Genomic DNA, 21,689 nt, shown 5'->3' with positions numbered 1-21,689 from the left:
TGTTCTTCGATGTCTGATACCTGATCCTATTGACACCTCGTGATCACACAGGGTGATGTGGTTCTTCCATATGGGTTTTGTTGCTTCTCAGCTAGATGGCTGCTTGTTTGTCTTCAAGCCTTTCGGGCTCCAAATGCTATATCTTGATTGCTGGGCACCATCAGCTTTCTTCACCACATTTGTTTATGCACACATTTTGCCTTCAGTGATCGTGTCAGGAAGGTGAGCATGTGGATTATTTTTCTTAAGGGTTTAATTAGTTAAGTAACATTAGGCATTTCTCAATGGTTGCACAAAAAACAATCTGTAAATATGACACATGTGACTGGGTGACAATAAAACAAGATTAACCATCTCCATGAAAATAAAACTGGCAGTCATAAAATGAATATGATTGAGCAAAATTTATAAAGGTAATTTAATCTATTAACCAAAGATCTCTCTCTTTAAGACTGCAATGCTCATACACTACTAGTAGGATCGTAAAATGGTCCAATTCCCATAGAAAAGAGAATGGTGCTTTCTCAAAAAGTTAGAATTACAGATTCCACATTATCCAACAACCCCACTACTACCTACATATTTTAGAGAAATAGGAGTCTTAACACAGATAGAAATATGCACACCCATGTTCATGGCATCATTATTCACAAGAACAAAAAGAGGGAAACACTAAAAAAATCAAAATCGACTATGCGTAAACTGACTTTGGTACATTCATACAATGAAATACAGTCAAAGGTAATCATAATAACTTCTTGCAACATTGATAGCATGGATGTACCTGTAGGACATTATACTGTGTGAAATAAATCAAGACACAAAAGAACAGATATGAGAACTTTTATAAAAAGTCCAGAAAAAAATTATACACAGAAATGCCCTTTGATGATTGCAAAGTTTGAGAGGACTTAGAAGGGAAAAATCACTAACTAAAGTGTACACATGGATTAAACTGGGTGAAGAGAAAGGCATTAGACACTAAGGGAGAGGTCAGCACAGCATGACCAAGGGAAAGGAGAGTCTAGGAGGCATGCAGGAGTAAAAGACAACGATAAATACTATTGGCTGTAGAATTGTGAAATCAAGAATAATAATTGAGCAAATGTATAGATATTCAAGTTGAATAGGTGTGGGATGTTGTATGGGACTATGCTTACATGTATACATAGGTTTGGCAGAGGAGATTTACACATATGTATGAGGGGACTTCAAAAAGCATTTGGAAAAAAATGTTATCCTTTCATTCCATTTTCCCAACAACTTTTTGAAATATTGGTTTACTACAAATATATCCCCACATATAGTAGAATATGCATGCACATAGTAAAGAATATGAAGCTGGACAGCCTTATTAGCCATAACCAAAACCTTTAGCCACTGGGCTTGGGAGCTTTGGGATCATAGTTTTGTGGGATGTAAGTTAATGGGTATAACGTAATGTACAGAGACAACATTCTATATCTCACTCTGCTGAATAGCAGCTAGCCTCAAAAGCTTACAGCGGTCATCTAAACTGCGACTGTTGGTCTCCTCCTTTCTGGAGCAAAGAGTGAAGAAAATTAAAAACCCAGGGTAACAACTAGTCCAAATGACCAGTGGATCAAGACAACCAGGACCCACTGATCTGAGACCCAAAGAACTAGTTGGTACCTGGCTACCTCTATCAATCACGCTGAGCAGGGTCACAATACAAGATTCTCCATAGAGTGAGAGAAAAATGTACAACAAAATGCAGAACTATATTCAAGTCAATTACTTGTCTGATAGAGACAGGTGGAACATACAAGACTACAGCCCTTGAATGTTCTTCAAACCTAGAATTTGACCTAACCCCAGGCTCACCTTTCAACCAAACAATTAACAGGCCCATAAAGCAAACTATACATGTAAACTATACATGTGAGGAATATGCTCCTCAGGACAATAGACCTCCAAGTCCAAAATGACAGCATTTGGTTAAAACAATTCAGAAATTGCAAGGGGCTGAAAGGGAAGACGGAGAGCAATACAGACTATAGAGAGGACATGGGAAGAGGACTGCCCTATTGAGGAGGTTGCAACTGATATCTTAGAAACAAAATGTATATGAAGTGTTCAATGGGAGGCAGATCTGCTTTATTAACTCTTAGCCAAATGGCAATACAATGTTTTTAAGAAGAAAAAAAAATCTCTCTATTGACATTAGAAAAATCCATTTCAGGGAAGTTCAGCCACAGATACTGATTTTTTTCTTCTTTTCCTGCTACAAAATGTGCGCCCAGAGGGGACCAAAATAACTGAGCCAACAATGAACAGGACAGTGAGAATTACCCAGGTGTACTGTTAACATCCTCAGAAAGACCAAGGACACGGTGCTTTTCATGCCAGCTACCCAGGGTGACCTTAGTCAATTCTCAACAATGGCACTGTCATAGCTTCTGTCTTTTTATGATGGTGTTTTCCTATTTTAAATTGTCATTTATCACAGACAAAGTACCAAAGTACCGAGTAATAATTCTGCATTGCTGAACCTCAGTTCCATCTGTAGCAGGGTTCATAATCTGAGTTTAGGATAATAAACTTAAAACTGTACTATTTGCCTTTCAATTCTAACTTTAGGTTGAGCTCCAGAATACGTACCTATTTCCCACTAGAAGAAATATTGCTTTTAAAAGACCTTTTTTTCTCTCTAACTAGAGGACTGTGAATTGAACTGTACTTGACCACCCGTGATCACTAATTGAACTATATGGTAGTGTTGTTTAAAAATCCTGGGAATTTGTAGTCAGATCTCAATAATAGACCCGGTTTTGGATGACATTCTTTCATTCCTGTCTCATCACAAATGTAACACCTCTAAGTTGTCAAGTACTCAAAGAAATGTTACCACCCCACCCTACCTAATATATCTTCCTGCCCCGGTCTCCTCTTTTGTGCTACATTCTTTTAACAGCACTGATCACTATGTAAAAGTATCTGACTTATTTTGTTTACTCGTTTATCTACTTATTTGAAAGAGAGTATTAGCCTCAGGAGCCCAGATAACGCTTTCTGTCTTGTCCTTAATCCTCCACAAATCTTCAAAATCAGATGTTCTGTAAGAAATGATCAAGTCAGCAAATAAAGTGCCCCTCCTTCCCATCCAATAAATAGTGTGTTTCTCACACATAATTTTAAGCTTCATTATCACAAGCCACCTAAATAGCCAAATGACGTTGTTGTTAAGTATACCAGATATTGCCATGTCCAAGGATATGCTGGGTATTTCCGTGTGAAAATGGATGAAGACTGTCAATATAGACTTGTCCGTTCATAGTGGAAGACTGAGTAAGAGTAGGAGTGGAGATATCCATGAGTTTATAATCAAGGATTTTTATTCCAGGTAAACTTAAGATAAATGATGACTTTTTATTGTGAAGTAGGTGGGGGGTGGGGGCAGGGTGGAGTGTTACCTTTCTGATCTTCACCTTGACATTCCAGAATTGACCCTTGAAAAGTAGCTCCTCCAAAGGGAGAAAGCAAGAGCTCTTCCGGTCCAAAGTCACAACGTGAGCAAAGGAAGGAAGATACCTCTTTCTGGTGTTTTTTCAGAAAGAACAAGGAAATGAAATCAGGAAAATGGTTTGGTGGTTTGTTTGCAACACAATTGTTGGGGTAATAATTCATTAGTAATAACAATTAATAATTATAGGAACAATACATTACTATTTAGTCCTTTGATAATTAGGAATAAACTCACTCTAATTTTTATCATTTAAAAGAGAATGAAGGTATTTATAACATGAAAAATATTGATGTAATGTAGAAATCTGTCAAACCCCAAAGATTAAAAGTTAGCCTTTGGAGTGTGGATCCTAGGATGGTGTTACGAGAGAGAAGTTCAGAGTTATTCATCTCCACCTTTAGTGAATGCCCTCTTTTCTTCTTAGACAAAAGACTTTTGAGATTGATTGCTAAATAATACAGGAAAGGGATTTAACGTCTTCCATATGGCACTAGACTAGAAAATAAAGCTAAAACCAATAGAAACACATGACGATTTGAGCCCAATTCATCTATTTTGAAAATTAAAATTCTGCCATTTCCCTGACCTGCTCCAAATAGTAGTGACGACTCTCACAAAAGATGGCCAAGCACTGGAAGGCAAGTTACTAAATGTTGCCTTGGATCAGATGGCCTTTTTCCAATTGCTAAGATTCTGTTTTAAATTGTTCTTCATCAAAGGCTATTCACATGTCATAAAGTCAAAAAGTCATATGCCAGATTTCTTGATGAAAAATAAGACACATTTAAGTAATGAAAAAAAAATAATAACCAGTGTGCTGGTGCCCTATCATTTTATCTCTGCTCATTTATACAGAAAAATCAGATGCTTGATTTATCCAAGTAGATAAAGATGTTGGTTTTCTTTGGTCACCAAATAGAAATTAGTTCTGTTTCTTTCTTTATTCCAGTGATGCCTCCCAGGTACACAGTGGAACTAGCCTGTGGGTTTGGAGTGACCGTCCTGCTTGTTGTGATTTTGATTGTTGTTTACCATGTTTACTGGCTGGAGATGGTCCTGTTTTACCGAGCTCACTTTGGAACAGATGAAACCATTTCAGGTGAGTAATGGAAGTTTGATGTAGACTTGGTTTACTGTTGTCTTCGAAAGCATGTTTCCATCGGACTATCTTTTACTGTTATTTTTGGAGACCTTTCCAATGTGTATTAGACTTACTCCATAGCTGGTTCAACATGTCATCTAGTCTATGTTATCACTTAACAAATTATGTCCAAATAAAAATACAATGCAAGTCATATACAATTTAAAGGACTTTGTCAGCTATGTGAAAAAGTAAAAAACTTCAGATTAATGGAAGTATAAAATCATGTCTTATTTAACATAGTATATTGACTTTGAGAACCTGTTTCTCAGCATATGATTATTACTGAAAGGGGAATGAGATATTCTAGGGGTTTTGTGGGTACTACAATTCTTTAAAATCCTGTATGTAATTTGTATTTACATCATATCTCAATTTGAACAACCCACATAGCAAGGGGCTTAATCAACCAATGTGTCTGTTATATTGAACAGTGAAGATCCAGATTCTTAGCATTCAAAAGGTAAGCCATGAACCAGCAATATTAGTATCACATGGGAGCTTATTAGAAGGAAACTCTCTGTCCTGATTCCTAATGGGTCAGAATGTACATTCCAACAGTATTCCCAAGTGATTTCATGCACATATTAAAAGTATACAAAGCATTGCTATGTGCAAATTTGCCTGGTAATAAGAATGTGACGTTTGAAAATGTGTATTTAGGTCCATCTCATTTAGACTCTAATTCAGTAGGTTTTTGGAAAACCCACAGGTTTTGGAGCTGTTAATGAGAGGGACTTTTAAAATCCAGCAACTAAAGGAATGACCAAGTTAGTGAATCTAAGTATATTTTACTTGTGCCTTTTTTAGGCATAAATAATTTAATTTCGAAAATGTTCACTCAGTTTATAATTATAATATATAGGTGAGTTCTACTTAAAAAAAATGTTTTGAATGATATTCATTGCCACCACCTAAGATTTACCACCTTATTTGTGACCTGATGACATTACATTTACATTTGAATGAGCCAAACTTTACTCTCTGTCCTATGGAAATTGAACTCAGTGAGATGAAAGTTGAAGACCCATGAGGGGAAATTAAAATAGCCCTGTTCTCTGAAGAACTGTCAAGAGCAGAAATCAGCCCTAACTCTGTCAGATCATTCGTATTTGTTAAAAGAAAGTCAAATACACAAAAGTTTGATTTTAAAAAATGTAACTTATATTGTTCTTTTGCTAGATGGGAAGGAGTATGATATTTATGTATCTTATGCAAGGAATACTGAAGAAGAAGAATTCGTATTACTGACTCTTCGTGGAGTTTTGGAGAATGAATTTGGATACAAGCTGTGTATATTCGACAGAGACAGTCTTCCTGGGGGAAGTAGGTATTTTAAATGAATACAAGCCTGGCTTTCCTGAAAAATAAAAGCTTCGTGGGCTTTGGGTCATGTATGAATCATGACTTAACTCTAAACTGGCACCTTTGAGCATTTAAGCATCCCATTCTTTTATGCAATAGAATTGGCTAACTTTAAAATACTACTTTAAAACTACTTTAAAATATGTGGATTATACTAGCTCAGTTTAGCATGAAAGTATTTTCCTTTATAAGTTTTAAGAATTTATTAAGAAAAGGGTGGATGATAGAAGACTCTCAAATTCATGGATATCAAGTTGCTTCCAACTCATAGAATCCTTAGAGGACAGAATAGAACGCCACAGGGTCTCCGAGGCTATAAATCTTAAAGGAAGCCAACTGTCACATCTTTCCTTTCATGATGTGGTTGGTGGGTTTGAACCACTTGGCTTTTGGTTAGCAGTCTAGATTCTAACCACTTGGGCTACCAGGGCTCCCTCACAGTGGATTACTGTTTCACTAAGTAACACACATTTAAGTCTTCCATGAAGTTTTAACATAATCTGCACTGCTTTTTGTTGAATTTTTTTTCCCAGGTTACATGGTGGACATTAATAATATTCATTATTATAAAATTTGACCTAGTTACAACAAAACATTCTTACCAAGAAAAATTTATGAAAACTAAGTTATAGAAGAGAGTGCATATAATCTTTCCTTACACTACTACTCATCAATAAAAATGAGAATTTTTGCCTTTGGCATTTGCTCATTTTATTTTGTTCCCCTTATTTTCTAGCAAATAAATGCTACTGAATTTCCCTTTTTGATTCATTTCTTTCTTTCTCTGTGTTTATACATTGGAAATACATACTAAAATCTTTTAAAACTAGCTAAGAAAATGGAGTTTCTGAATTAAAAAAAATTTTTAATCTCTCATTTTCAGATCTACCAGTAATACATAAAATAATGGTCCATTTGAATCTATTTTAGTAAACACTTTTCAAATGCAGATAATATCTCTGATCTTGTGGTAAATGAATTTTCTTCATCTGAAAGCATACTTACCTAACATGTATGTATATATAGTATATTACCATTGCCATTGACCACAATTCATGGTGACCACAGGGTCATCAAGGCTGTACATCTTTTGTGGAGCAGTTAGCTTCATCTTTCTCCTACAGAATGGCTGGTGGGTTTGAACCAATGACTGTGGTTAGCAATTCAATGCTTACCTGACCTGGCCACCAGGGCACCCTCATTTCAATAGATTAAATTTTTATTCTCAGGTTTAATTAAAAGGATCAGTTATTTTGTCTTTCCAGTCATCTAATGTCCATCAAACCTGTGTTCTCTGATGCCTTTATCTTTCAGTATCACTTTACTGGGAAATGATGAATTAATTACATAAAGGAAAAATACCACCCACTTTAAGACTTAATTCTCTCAAACCAGGTATTAATTCATACATACGTACATACATACATCCACCGAGCCATTACACAACACTGACCTACAGTGTGAAAAAGTCTGTAACAGTGTAAGTCTCTCCAATAGGGATTGATAGTTCTTTGATGGATTCAAGTTCTACAGAATTGTTTTTGCAACTTGCTTTTGATGGCTAGATTTCGCATCATTTTCCCTTCTCTGTGCCTGTCTGACATAATCCTCTTTGTCTCTGGGTCTCTTTCTTTGCTTACACAAGGACAACCTCCAGCAGTGCTGCCTGAACAATGACAAATCCCTGGTTTCTCTTCCTGGCTTTACCTGCTAGATTGTAATTGCAAGGCTTTCCCCACTGCCTTTGTCTCAGTAAAGAAATGAAGGAGGAGCATAACTGCTGAGGGAAGTTCGGTGAGCCCTGAGATAGATTTCCACAGCACGAGGCCATTCCCTGATGCTTGCTCCTATGTGAACGCCAGGAAAAGGTTTAATCCAGAGATAGATTAGTCCCAAGAATTTGGTGACAGGAAATATTCAGAACCCTTGACAGTAGAATAAAATTCCATCACATTTCCATTTTCTTTCCTGCTTTTTCTCATCTCATCTTCTTTTTGACCCAAAGAAAAACATTTGCCTGTTAATGAAAGCGAGCACATCGGCAGGCAGCTGCTGAAACACATAGCTCTCTAGTAAGAGGAGTTTGAGGAGAGGATTCAGGGATTAATTTAGACAACAACGAGGAGAGCAGAATAAGAAGCTGAGCTGAAAATATGTTTACAGCCCAAATGCCATTCAATTGACTAGACTCTTATTTAAGTTGCTTTTCCAACGACACAATATCAGTTTTCAGCCACTGGGAAGGACCATCAAAAAAAAAAAAATCAAGCTTCAAAATCTTGTTGTTTGGCATGAGCAAAAAATAATATTTTAATTCTATGATGTGTATCTGCTTTGACTATCCGGTGATACTGAACAATTAGTACCTGGATATCATTGAAGAGAAAGTTGGTACAATGACACCACTGGGGAGAAAGGGCTCTGAAGCTTATTTGTTTGGAACACAGGAGTCCACACCATTGGAAGATAACTGATTTCAGGATAATTCCTCTCTTCCTAGTCTCTAGGATTTTAAAGACTGACATCACAGAAATGCACTATTTTGGGGGCTCCAGGCCTCTCTGGAATCCATTTGGATTGTGTGTGTGTGTGTGTGTGTGTGAGACTAGCAGTCCTTCTCCTCACTCTGAGCCATTTGTAGTGCTTATAATTTAACTGTTCATTTCTTATATTTATCTGTATATAATTTAACAGTTCATTTCTTGTTATATATCTAATTATCTTTATAAATAAATATATTTAATTATCAGCAATTTGGTTTTATCTCTCTAGAGAACCCTGTCTAACACAGTCTGTAATTTCCATTCTCCCTGAATAGTGTGGCCTTTAATGAACAGAGTGGTTGGGTTTAAAGATTAAATTGTTCAAAGCTGTTCAAAGTTGTCAGTAAAAAGTTTCCCTTCATTCCTCATCCTGTTACTCTTAGGTCCTTCCCCTTTCCCCTTAAGCCCTGTGCTTCTGTGGGTTCCTTGACCAACACTAACCCCCATGGTGTTTTCTTTCCCAGTTGTCACGGATGAGACCTTGAGCTTCATTAAGAAAAGCAGACGACTCCTGGTTGTCCTAAGCCCCAACTACGTACTCCAGGGAACCCAAGCCCTCCTGGAGCTCAAGGCTGGCCTAGAAAACATGGCCTCTCGGGGCAGCATCAACGTCATTTTAGTGCAGTACAAAGCTGTGAAGGAGATGAAGGTGAAAGAGCTGAAGAGGGCTAAGACGGTGCTCACGGTCATTAAATGGAAAGGGGAGAAATCCAAGTATCCACGGGGCAGGTTCTGGAAGCAACTGCAGGTGGCCATGCCAGTGAAGAGAAGTCACAGGTGGTCTAGCAGTGATGAGCAAGGCCTCTCCTATTCGTCCTTAAAAAATGTATGAAATCGACAATAAAAATGGGTAGAGGGAGCCAAGACTGCTTCAGGAAGAAAGTATTCCCCTTTCTTTTAATACAGGTTTATGGTTTCATGGGCAGCAAAATAGTCTGTCAGAGCTTCCCTATGGGGATAAATTCAGGGTGACCACATAATTGGCTGCTCTGCTTCCTCCGGCGTTACTAAGTGGTACAGTGATCTTATCGCCAGTTTCTCATGTCGCTGTGTTCTTTCCAGGCAAGGACATTGCTGACGTGAATCGATTCTTTTGCATCCCTCTCCCTTTTCCCTTGTGTCTCTCTGCCTTCAGTGTCATCGGCACATTATGGGGCAGACCTTGCCACTCGATTTCATGACCCTTAAAAACAAATCATCTGTTAGCAGGGTCATTCTGAATTTCCGAGTATAGTTTTTCTTTTCTTTTTATGCATCCATTAAAAAATATCATCAGGGCCTAGATTTGTTTAGTTCAAGATAATGAGATCTTTTGCTCATTCTGCTATATTGTATGCTACTACAGCCAGACTGGTGCCCACTTAGGATGATGTAACAACATTCTATCTGAAAATGTTCCTTGACATTGATATTCAAAGACTTACCTGCGGTTTTTTCTACTATACCAGCCTTCCCTTCATTTCAGGCACTTAATTAATGTCATTTTTAACAAATCATAAATTTTATTATTTCTGTACAGTGATCATGTGGAGTTGAAGCCATATTTATCGTTGTCATCTCCCCAGCTCCTGTACCTTGTATCATTCATGGTGATTTGCTTCTGTATGAAAGGAAATGTCTTCTAATGGTGCTAATAGAGGGTAAGATAGCTGCAAGGTACTTTCAGAGGATTTCCCGGCTTGTGAGGAGTGCATCAGATCAGGCCTGTGGCAGTTTGTCTTTTAATCCCAGCCTAGCTAAAGAGAAATGCTGGGAAAGTGATTTTACCTCATTTATTTTTGTCCTTACATTGTAAAATGTGGGGATTTAGCCCAGTTGCTTGAATTGAAAGGCCTTTTTAGCATTATTATTCTGCTGGGATTAGTTGGACCCTGATACTCGCTATATTTTTCTCACTGGTACAGTTAATAAATTCACTCCAAACCATTTCACTGTCAAAGAACATTTGTTTGTTTTAAACGGTCCAAAAGACTAAAAACAACAGAAGCAAAGTCCAGAGTTTACCGAGTGGTGAATATCTATATTACATGTAGATATATATCCTCATATTCACTGAAGTATGTATATTTGTATGTCTGTGTATGTGTGTATATATATCATATGTGATTGTGTGTATATGTGCTTGCATATATAGAGAGAGATATAGATAGAGAGAGAGAGACTTCAAGAAGTTTGTGGCAAAATGGAATTAAAAGATAATGGAATTTTTTGCAGCCCTGTCATTTACATGCTTGGGACTTTAAATGGTTCATGGCATGATGCTATAATCCACTGAATGCTTGTCTAGTTTTACTTATGCTTCTACTGTAATGCTTTTGCCAGACTCTTTTCTGTACACTAATGTTTTTTGTGAATTCACAGCTCACAGAGTGGTGGGAGGCTTTAGTGCCTGCCCCCTGCTTCAGTTAGAAGGAGTGTCATGGAGCCCGTTACACACAGAGCCATTGGCATTAGTTAATTACTTACTATGGTCCCAGAAGACAGGCATAAAAGTAGCTTATGCTGATCTTAGTGCTCAAGAGCTGGAGATGTAAATCTCTATTTGGTCTGGTGAGTAATAAAAGAAAGGAGAATAAAATATCTACAAATAGGTCTAGGTATGGTTGATGATTTAAGGAGGCCCATATCCTAATAGTATGAATGCTGCTAAGTGATTCTGAAATGTCTCCCACATTTATGTCCTTCCTTTGTACTAAAGTACACAAAGAGTAAATTATGTCTCCATGAAAGAGTTATTGATTATTTTACATTGAATCTGACTAAAAAACTAAGATATGGCATCACTTTCAGGTCTAATTGTTTTAATGTGGAGAAAGCTTTTTCTTATTACAAGTTACCATTACTCCCTGTTTACTGCTCATTCACAAGACCAGAGAGCCATCAGGTAAACTACACGCCAATCCGCGCACATGCTCTAAGCAAGCCAAGGGCACTCAACACCAAGAGGCATAACTTGGCCAGCTTTTCTGAACTTTTTGATTCCATATTTTCAAAATGTTGGGTGACTCTAGAAACTCCTTGATATGTATTTATTTTTTCCTGTATATACAGCTACCTTTAGTACTGGACTTTTCCAAAAGATAAAATCTAAAGCACCTCAATTCTAAGTGATATAACTCAACCTGAGAAAACTTGATTCAAGATTTTGGGTTTGTTTTATATTCCAGAAGATGCCTAGTACAAGAATACTCTAAGAGGAGAAGGAAACCTACCGGTAATTAAGTGAATGAGAAGAAATCCAGTCTCCACTGTTAAAAGAAAAACCTTTCACACATATAATCAAAAGATGTTCGGCACCCAAGTTAACAAAGAGCCTTGAGAGATGTATAGTATGTCTAATATGCAGTCATACAAAGTTTATTTAATTTTCCTCTGTATTGCAGCACAGATGATTTTGTAGGGTTCTCATTGTATTGGAATGCAAACATATCACTCCACTTGTAAACCGTCATTTTGTTTTCATATTTTAAGATTTCTTTTTTTATTTTCTTCATGTACTTTTATATTTTCCATATTTCATTTTATTTGTAAATTTGCTTATTTTTTAAATAAACCATTTATTTTCAGCTGTGAATTTTATTTTGTGCATGTGTTTTATGTCTTTATTATCATCTATAGGCATAAGGAGAGAGGCTACAAAAATCACTGATAACTTTTAAAATAAGAAAAGTGATAAACCACATTAGTTAAGTTTCTCTTTCTGAGATTAATCTCGGAAAGAAACAGGACCTTGTTCATCTCAACAAAATTTCCTTTTATGGAGAGGCTTCAAACAACTTTAGAAAATAGATTTGAAATATCATAGAATTTTTCCACAAACTTTTTAAAGGCCCCCTCATATGTGATCAAATGAAAGCTGACTGTGTGAAATGGATCAGACTAATACACATGGAGTGTGTGTGTGTGTGTGTGTGTGTGTCTGTGTGAAGGCTGTACTCATTTTATATATTTATATAATATCAAAAGAGAAACAACATAGTTTTAAACAGTGATACAAGCCTATTCCTTTCTGCTCTATTTGACCAACTTATGAATATCATTTACCTTTTATAGGTTTTAATGCAAGAAGCCAGTGATGCTTTATTATAGCATCAAGGAATCAATGCTTACTTTCAGTTCATGATCTTTTAGAAAAAAAATTACATTATATCACAGACTTCAAACCAACATTTCTTTTGAGTTAATAATATATTAAATCGTGATAACAGGGAGATGATCTTGCTTTAAAAAAATCCCTATTCATTTATTTACTTCAAGAATATTTATTGAGCCCCTATAATGTGCTCTAAAATAACATAGTAAACATTTGTCTACTGAAGAGTTTTCCTCTTTTAAATAAGTCACAAAATTTATACTTATAGGATCAATGGATGAAAGTTAAAAAGAAACAGATAATATTCAATAGGAAAAAACTTTATACACAGTTGAACAATGGTGAAATTAACTAATAAGAGATACTAGGTTTCCCATTACTAGACCTACACAAGCAGAAATCTGAAAAATTTTTATTGAGTTTTTATATGTGTGCATTTTGCTTTGGATAAGTGGTGATCAGTCTGGAGTTGACTTCAACTCTAGATATATTCAATGAACTAAAACATACTTTTAGAAGTTTCAAAATCAGAACTTTAAACTTCATCTACCAAGCTATCCCTGGCCTTATTATATCTCCCAGGAGCCTTTCTTCATTTATTTCTTGATATCACTAGGTCTTCAACACTGAGGTAAATTTGAAATATGGTCTGAGAGACACATTCAATAACTTCTCTTTTCAACCTGGTGGATGTAAGGTAACTTAACAAGGGACTAGGAGAGGAAGTGTTTCAGCATTTTTTACCCAAACTTATTTTAAACTATAGCCCTAAAATAAATCCTATTTTTCTTTATAGATCTTGTGCATACTCTAAAGTTAATATGCAGAATTGAGCCAGAGTCCATAAATATTAGACTACATTATTTTAATATTGTGTCCATTAGACATTAAATAGTATTAACTTAATGAAAGCTATTTATTTATAGTTCAATATGCTATTGCCATTGTTTTTGTTAAGTCGACCCCCATTTAATGGCAAGCCAATGTGGTACAGAGTAGAACGATTCCATAGGGTTTTCTTTGCTGTAATCTTTAAGGAAGCAGAGATCTTCAGGCCTCCCTTCAATATATTCTCTGGGTTGGTTCAAACTGCCAAACTTTAGTTTAATATCTATAGCAAATTGCAAGTGCATACATTTACATATTAAAAAACAAAACACTCACTGCCATTGAGTAGATTCCAACTCACAGCGACTCCATAGAATAGGGTAGAACTGACCCCGTGGGTTTTTTGAGGTTGTAATTCTACAAACTTAGAAAACCTCATCTTTTTCATGTAAAGTGGCTGGTAATTTCAAACTGCTGGCATTGTGGTTAGCAGCCCAATACATAACCACTATGCCACTCTGCCTGATTTTACATATAAGTATCTTTAATTTTTTTTTTAGCAACCCAACACATTTACTCCCCCTATGTGCATTTTATTGTTAGTGCTACCATTGAGTCAGCCCTGACTCACAGTGGCACCACCCAGAACAGAACAAAATGCTGTCCAGTCCTGCAACATCACTGGTATCAGCAGTGGATTAAACCATTGTGCTCCATCGGATTTTTTTGTGTGGCTAATTTCTGGAAATAGGGTACCAAGCCTCTCTTTCTAGTCTATTTTAATCTGGAAGCTACACTGGAATTTATTCAGCATCATAACAACGTGTAAACTTCCATGGACAAGTGGGTGGTGATGCTGTGTGATGTAGATTGGCAAAAAAGTGGACGTAGTTCTCTGATAATGAAGGAAACAAATCTACCAAGGAGTTTCCTGTGCTTCACATAAGCGAAGATGAAAAAATTAGGCTAAAAATACTAAAATGAACTCAGAGTTAATAGGGAAGCCAAGATTTTAATTCTTATCTGATTCTAAATCAGGTGCCCCCTCCTTTTGTTGTTTTTGCTACACATCAAGGGAAGACAGGTGTATTGAGTTTTCGCCTACCAGCCACCTAGCTAACAACAACAAAAAAGCATTCCTAGTTTATCCTCTTGATTAACTCAGGGAGATGATCACTTCTAAAATAAGGAGTATGTGAACTACTGAATTCTATACCAGAAAACATAACTCCAGAACCAAAATGCTACGCAAAGAGTTACACCTCATTTTTTCAGTCCTACCAGAATAAACCATCTAATTTATAGTTCAATTTCCAAGTAATTTTTTTAAAAAGAAGCAGTAATTGCCATCCTCAAATATGAAGATTTAACATTGGAGAAAGAAGGTATTAAAATAATATGACAAAGAATCGGCCTCCTTTGAAGTACCAAGTAAGGGCCCTTAGTGAGCTCAACACGCACCTGAGAAGCACATCTCTCTTTCCAATGTAAATACCCAACTTACAGGGTGGAGTGCTGGTTTGAAAAAAAGTCACAAACTTTAGGGACAATTTTCTTTAGATCTATGACAATGCTCTTTTATCAACAGTGGTATCCCCATTGGCACACACCTACATTCTCTTTAAGTAATGTTTTCAAAGTAAAACACACACAAAAAGAATAAGTGCAAATTTAGATTTCTGTTTCTAAAATTGAAATTTGAACTATCTAAAATACTTTAAACTCTTGTTAAAACCAGACTCATGTTCCTAAGATCTGATTCCATGTGACTTCTGGGTTCTTTCCAAATTAATGTCAAGTTCACAAATTAAAAAGAATTAATTTGGTAAGAAGCACAGTTTCTTCATTCCCAGTCAAGTTCATTATCAAATATACTGCAAACTTCCAGCTTGCCTTGAAGACTAAAAAGTCCCTCAGTCAATTTTGCCCCTGGTCCCAAATACATTTGACATTCAACCTTATGGATTGACTCCAGTTCTTGTTTCAAAATTGTCAATGGCTGATTTATCCATTAGGAATTCCTTTTCTTCAGAAAACCACACTGTCTGCATTCAGTGCTAACAGATCTCCAAGTGAGGTAATCACTACTTCTATTTAACAGACTTTCCATTGGGATCTGTCCAAACCCAACTCAGTCATGATTAGTAAAGAATGGTTGGCCAGAGATCTTAATGAATTGACAGATTCTTACACATTGTCACCATGCCCCTGTCATTAAATTTCTAATCCACTTTATACACACACACAAGCAAAAAACATTTTTTTTAATTTTTTAAGTATTAGAGAATAATATGAATAGTTTTTAAATTGCCAACAAGTCATGGGGAGTCCACATGTTTAAGAGTAAGTGCCTAATATGGATTTCAGTGACTACTGTGTCAGAAAATTATCAGAACTGTCTTCCACGGTACCTTTGGGTGGAATGGAACCTCCGACCTTTCAGTTATCAGCAAGTACATTAGTCATGTACACCACTCAGGGAGCCCATAAGCATCATGCAAAAGACCAAAGCTGTTGATTTCGAGTCAATTCCGACTGTAGCGATCCAATAGCTAGATTGCACTCTACAGAAGAGAGTAGGGCTGTTCCAGGGGTTTCCAAAGCTGCACGTCTGTACAGAAGCAGACTGCAGCAACTTGCTCCACTGAGAGACTGGTAGGATAGAACCACAGACTCAGTTAACAACCCAACCCTTGCCACTGAAAATGTCCCCGGTGTTCTTTTTGCTCTTTTCTGATCAGATCAGATCCAGCTCAGTATGGATTTCAGTACATACACATAGAAATTGAAGCTCGTTCAGGAGAGAATAAGTGTGCAAAGAGAGATGAAGCCATGTGGTAAGGAGAAAAACATTAAAATGTTTAAGTGAATTATAGAGATGAAAAGAAAATACAGAGAAGTCACAATACGTACATGTTGTCAACTACTTGATGTATTTGAAGATGTCAGAGCTAAGACTACTAGATTAAAATGGAAGGAAAGGAAACTTCTAATCTAAGAAGTATTCATTTACAAATCGAACTGAAATGGGCTGCTCTGAAAACAGTCGATGCCCATCCTCAAAAGTAGCAGGTGCTTCACAGCTTTTGGTAAGTATGGCATAGCTGGGGTTCCTTATCAGAGTAAATTATTTATTTATCAGAGTCTTTATTACCCTAAAACACTATATTTTAAAGTGCTTATTTTATGGCCTATCCTTCGCTGTAAGGACAATAATGAACTGGAAGTCATGTAATTTTTCAATAGCCATTATCATATTTTTTCATTTTGCTGTAGACACGGTGGAAGCGGTTTTTGACTTCATTCAGAGAAGCCGAAGGATGATTGTTGTGCTGAGTCCAGACTATGTGACAGAAAAAAGCATCAGCCTGCTGGAGTTTAAATTGGGGGTCATGTGTCAAAACTCCATTGCCACTAAGCTCATTGTAGTTGAGTACCGCCCCCTTGAGCATCCACACCCAGGCATCCTGCAACTGAAGGAGTCGGTGTCTTTTGTGAGCTGGAAGGGAGAAAAGTCCAAACATTCTGGCTCCAAATTCTGGAAGGCCCTGAGGCTGGCTCTTCCCCTGAGAAGTCTGAGTGCCAGCTCTGGCTGGAACGAGAGCTGCTCTTCCCAGTCAGACACAAGTCTGGACCACGTTCAAAAGCGGAAAAGTCATTGGAAAGCACCTCCCGGACGCTACAGTTCAGGGAGGGCTGAAGGTCCCTCTCCATCTCCAGGCGTGATGTCAAAGCACAGAGGGAAGCCCTCTGCCGCCTGTCGTTGCTGTGTCACCTATTGTGAAGGGGAGAGTCACCTTAGGAGCAAAAGCCGGGCCGAGATTCATACCCAGCCCCAATGGGAGACACACCTCTGTAAGCCTGTTCCCCAAGAGTCAGAAACTCAATGGACACAAAATGGCCCCAGACTGGAAGCCCCTGCTCCCCAGATCTCAGCCCTGGCTCTGCACCATTTTACGGATTTTTCTAATAACAATGACTTTTATATCCTATAATTACTCTGTGGTGGGTGGTGGCTGCTATCTCAACCAACCCTCTTTGTATCATGAGCCTATGGGAATAACTTGCATTTTTATCATCTAATGGACTATCAGACTGTGTCCTCATTATTGATTTTCAAAAACTATTTATTTCTAGGAGACAAAAGACCTGCAGGACCCGAATGCAGAATTCTTGTCTCTAAAGGGCTCAGAAGAGCACACTCTGCTTGGGCCCTAGAAGGTCAGTATGTGAAAGATGCCTAAAACGGTATTCTCTTCTCTGCCTACATGTTTAAAACAAAGCAACCAATTTAAATGTGTATCCTTTGAACCTGTTGGTCAACCTCACAGTATGAATCAGTCAGGTACACTTGATCCCAAGGTCAAAGTCACAGAACAAACAGCTGGTTCTAGTAGAGGCTGTAGGACTAAACTCAACAGAAACCCTGCAGCACATCTTCTCAATGAGCCAAGCATACCATTGCCGGAATATCTGGTGTTCTCCGCCTCGTTGTACATACACTATGGTTCTCTAAACTGCCTAAAGTTGTTAGCATCAATAAAGCTATATTTTTGTGCCATTTCTCTTGTACTAACACGTGTTAACTCCTCCTCTCCCCACTTTAATGGCTTTTGAATTCATATCTAACAAAATTTCTATTTCAGGAAATCATCATTTGACTTAGGTACCGGGAACGCGGAGGAACCTCTTTCTAAGGTGTATTAGGATAAGTCTAGGCCTTGGACAAAAATAGCAAGAAAGTATTGAAAATTAAGTGGAAGTAAATACAAAATCATCAATATATTTGTAGGAGTGATAGTGGAAATTTGATATTGTTAGGGATTTAGAGTAGAGTTTGGTCTCTAAAACCCATCTTTCCATTTAAGCATTTGAGGAAGGTTATGAATTCAAATGACAAGGATCAGAGGTAAGGAAACAGAGAAAAGAGGGCCAAATATAAATATAATGCCCATTTTCTCAGGTGAGTAATTTGTATATTGGGACATATGTACAGAAAGCTATTCTCTATCATAAAATGTTGAAACACGAGTGTAAAAGGTACATGGTATTTGATTTTACAGTCAGCGATAATGAGAGCATTGAACTTGGGATTAATTGACTAGTACATATTTTCATATTTCTTGGAAATGGGGTGACTTAGTTCTAGTTGATTGTTTCCTGGAAATTTAGGTCCAGTGATGTGAGATTGCTCAGTATTTCAGGAGAGTCAAAGAATTCACTTTTTTGTGTAAACTTTCAATTATTGGATGGTTTGAAAATATTTTTAAAAGAGACAAGTAGAACACTTTTCTGAGCCATATCCACCCTAAGAGATACCAGTTTACAAATTCTGTACCATAGTATTCTGAAAAGAACATAACTATACGAGGTTTCTAATATCCCTGATAGTATAAGACTGGAAAACACGGATGGACCTAAAAGCCTTAATTGGGAGCATTCCCTCACCAAGAGGGAGACAGCTGGAACCTCAGAATAGGGCTGATCATACCTCACTCTCCATCAGAAAAGGAGAACCCAGGAAATCATGGCCTTTCCATCGATTCTGTGAATTAACTTCAGGAATATTCTACTATTCTCTGGGAATATTAGAAACACAAAGTTTGCTGATTCTGGTGGAAACTGTAGAATACCCAAAATGAGAGAGGCTCTCCTTTAATACATTGCTCTGGTGGCTAATAAGATGTGGTTCACTGTCACCTTCTCCCAGTGTTAATAAGTGCTGGATGGAGAAAGCAATTAGAAGTTTTATTCCACTTCTGTTGTTTGAGAGAAGATCGTGGAAATGGGGCTCTCCAAGGTAAGTGAACATACAAGTGGAATACTCCTTAAACATGAGCATGACAAGACTGCAACTCACTTGCTTTGGATATTGCATCCTCAGGAAGAAGGCCAATTTCTGTGCAAACAAGGGAAACCCTCAAGGAGATCGGTTTACGTAGTAGCCACAGCAATGTCCTCAGACACGCTAACATCATGAAAATTTCACAGAACCAGGCTGCTTATGTTTCCTTCTATTACATATAAGGTTCCCAGGAGTTGGTGCAACTTGCTGACTGCTAACAACAGTACAATAGTGTAAATATGACTCACCATAAAACTTGTAGTGAGAGAGTGAAAGACAATCTTACCTGTCCTGAAGGACCCAAGCAGAATAACACCCATCACAAAGCAAAGAACTTGTTCTTGATTGGATTCCTTCCTGAATAAGTGAATCCATCTTTGATGTGTGTCCCAGGATGTTGACTTGGAAGATAGAAGTGTGTTTGTTCTTTCTCAAATCTGTTGAGAGTGAACAGTGCAAAATGGCTCCAAACCCTAAGGCAGAAAATGCTTTTTTCTTATCAGTCTTATTCTTGATAATGACCATGTTTCAAGCCATGACATATTTTTGGGAAAACTGAGAAATTACTCTTTTAATTTATGGTTTTCTTTCTTAGTGAAGAAAAATAAATGAAAATGCTAATGGCAGACACATAAAAACTTGAGTTCTTATTGTGAAAAAAGTTGATAATTTTGGTGCTCTCAGAAGCTAAATTATGTTAAGTATCAATTTCCATTGAAGATGTCAGTACAGTATAAGAAATATAAAGTCAAAGGTTTCATCATTAGCTATATAGGGATCAAAAAGATAATGGGTCATACTTTTACTATAGAGAAATATCTCAGAGATTACTGTTATTCCTTAACCCAACATGTTACAGTTGAATGTCTTATCTAACTCTATACTTTCAATGAGGCAAATGGTAATAAGAACAAAAGTGTCTTTAGGGGCCATGAGGATCCATAATTGAGCCGAGTGTCTTGTAGGCTGCTACAAAGATATCACTGCCCAAGAAAAGGATCTAGGTAGGAACACAGGTGTTATGTCAACTAGAGATGACTATGAGCCATGCTTCTCTCTTTAAGTTAGAGAAAAATCCAAATCCATTGTCCTCAGATGGAGTCTAATTAATATTGATCTTTCAGCACAAAGTAGAACTGACCCTTCTTGAGAGATACAATCTCATCTTACCCTCATTGATTGGCTGATAAATTCCAAATGCCAACTTTTAATCCCTGCATCACCAGGACTTCTGACTTTTCTTATTCGTGTTCACTTCTTCATGGTCTCTTTAAGCCCCACCCTCCTGGTAGCTATAAAGAAATAATAATAATATTACTAGGTATTAAGTGATATAATGTATGGAACATACAATGTCTGAGACTTTTAAGTGTTTAATAAGTGCTGCTCAGTTTTATAACCATAGTGAAATCATCGTGTGGCTGTATAAACTCACATTTCCATAATTATATATGGCTTATAAATTAATTGCATATACATCACTTTTTCAAAACTCTCATAAAAAAAAAAATCAGTTCAATACAGAAACATATTGTCCAGGTTAAGTGACTTTCTTAATGACACTCAAATAATTAGCAATTGGGTTGAGACTTTAGGCCAATTTCTGACCCTTGATCCTGTGCCAATTCTAGATTGTAAGATTCAAGTGACAGTCTTTCTATAACAATAACACTTCCATGGAATTATTAATCCAACCCATAATAGTTTCAAGTAAAATAAATGGTTAACTTAAGCCTACACACAGCTAATAAAATGCTTTATTAAGCATGTGATGGCCATCTGGCCTTGCTATGTTATGATTTTATATAATTTCATTTTAAATATTACATCATTTATTTAAGTATTAAAGGAAAATTATTTTGTGTCTTCTAGACTGTACTAGCATTCTATAATACGCAATTTGTCTGCCCAATAGAAAATTAAGGTATATTTACTATTTATCTTGAAATAAAAATTAAGTATGTCCATATCTCTGGTACATAGTTATTTTTAGATTCACATTGTATTATACTTGTAAAGGCACTAATAATGATGGATTCGCTTCCAGTTTGAGGATTAGGAGTGAATGGGAAAAGGTACCACGGGGTACCTTTAGAAAACTAACCTATGAGAATTCCTGTTCAGAAGAATGCATGAATAATAAATTGAAATCATTATAAAAGTATGTACAGAAGGACAATCGATTCTTATGGCTAAACCAAAGTTAAAATTTGCCATCAAGTTGATTCAAAATCATAGCAACCCTGTAGGAATGAGGTGAATTGCCACATAGCATTTCCAAAACCTCGAATCTTGCCAAATTTTCTTTTGAGCAGGTGGTGGGTTCAAACTGTAGATCTTTTCAGGTGGAAGTCCAGTGCTTGCCTGGGAAAAAGGTTAAAATGTAG

General features: G+C 36.9%; 1 protein-coding gene across 3 annotated transcripts in view; it reads left to right on the top strand.

Annotated features, from left to right (window-relative positions):
* Positions 1-18,009, top strand: part of LOC101662924 (interleukin 1 receptor accessory protein) — a 150,774-nt gene extending 132,765 nt beyond the window's left edge. Inside the window, exons 9-11 of one of the 3 annotated variants that reach the window (XM_045296436.1) lie at positions 4,437-4,586; positions 5,811-5,954; positions 16,734-18,009. In XM_045296436.1, the coding sequence (XP_045152371.1) occupies positions 4,437-4,586; positions 5,811-5,954; positions 16,734-17,452 (1,013 nt within the window). In that variant the 3' untranslated portion in view covers positions 17,453-18,009. Of the gene's footprint in view, positions 1-4,436; positions 4,587-5,810; positions 5,955-9,000; positions 10,672-11,703; positions 12,042-16,733 lie in introns of those variants that run through there. The other 2 variants (XM_045296437.1, XM_013007426.2) reach the window with 2 other exon arrangements.
* The last annotated feature ends 3,680 nt before the right edge of the window (positions 18,010-21,689 follow it).

The sequence above is a fragment of the Echinops telfairi genome, unplaced genomic scaffold, assembly GCF_000313985.2.
Source record: "Echinops telfairi isolate 266 unplaced genomic scaffold, ASM31398v2 ScPeMD7_7407;HRSCAF=8445, whole genome shotgun sequence".
Taxonomy (NCBI): Eukaryota; Metazoa; Chordata; class Mammalia; order Afrosoricida; family Tenrecidae; genus Echinops; species Echinops telfairi.
Note: the sequence above shows the minus strand (reverse complement) of the source record. Positions and strands in the feature narration are given on the sequence as shown.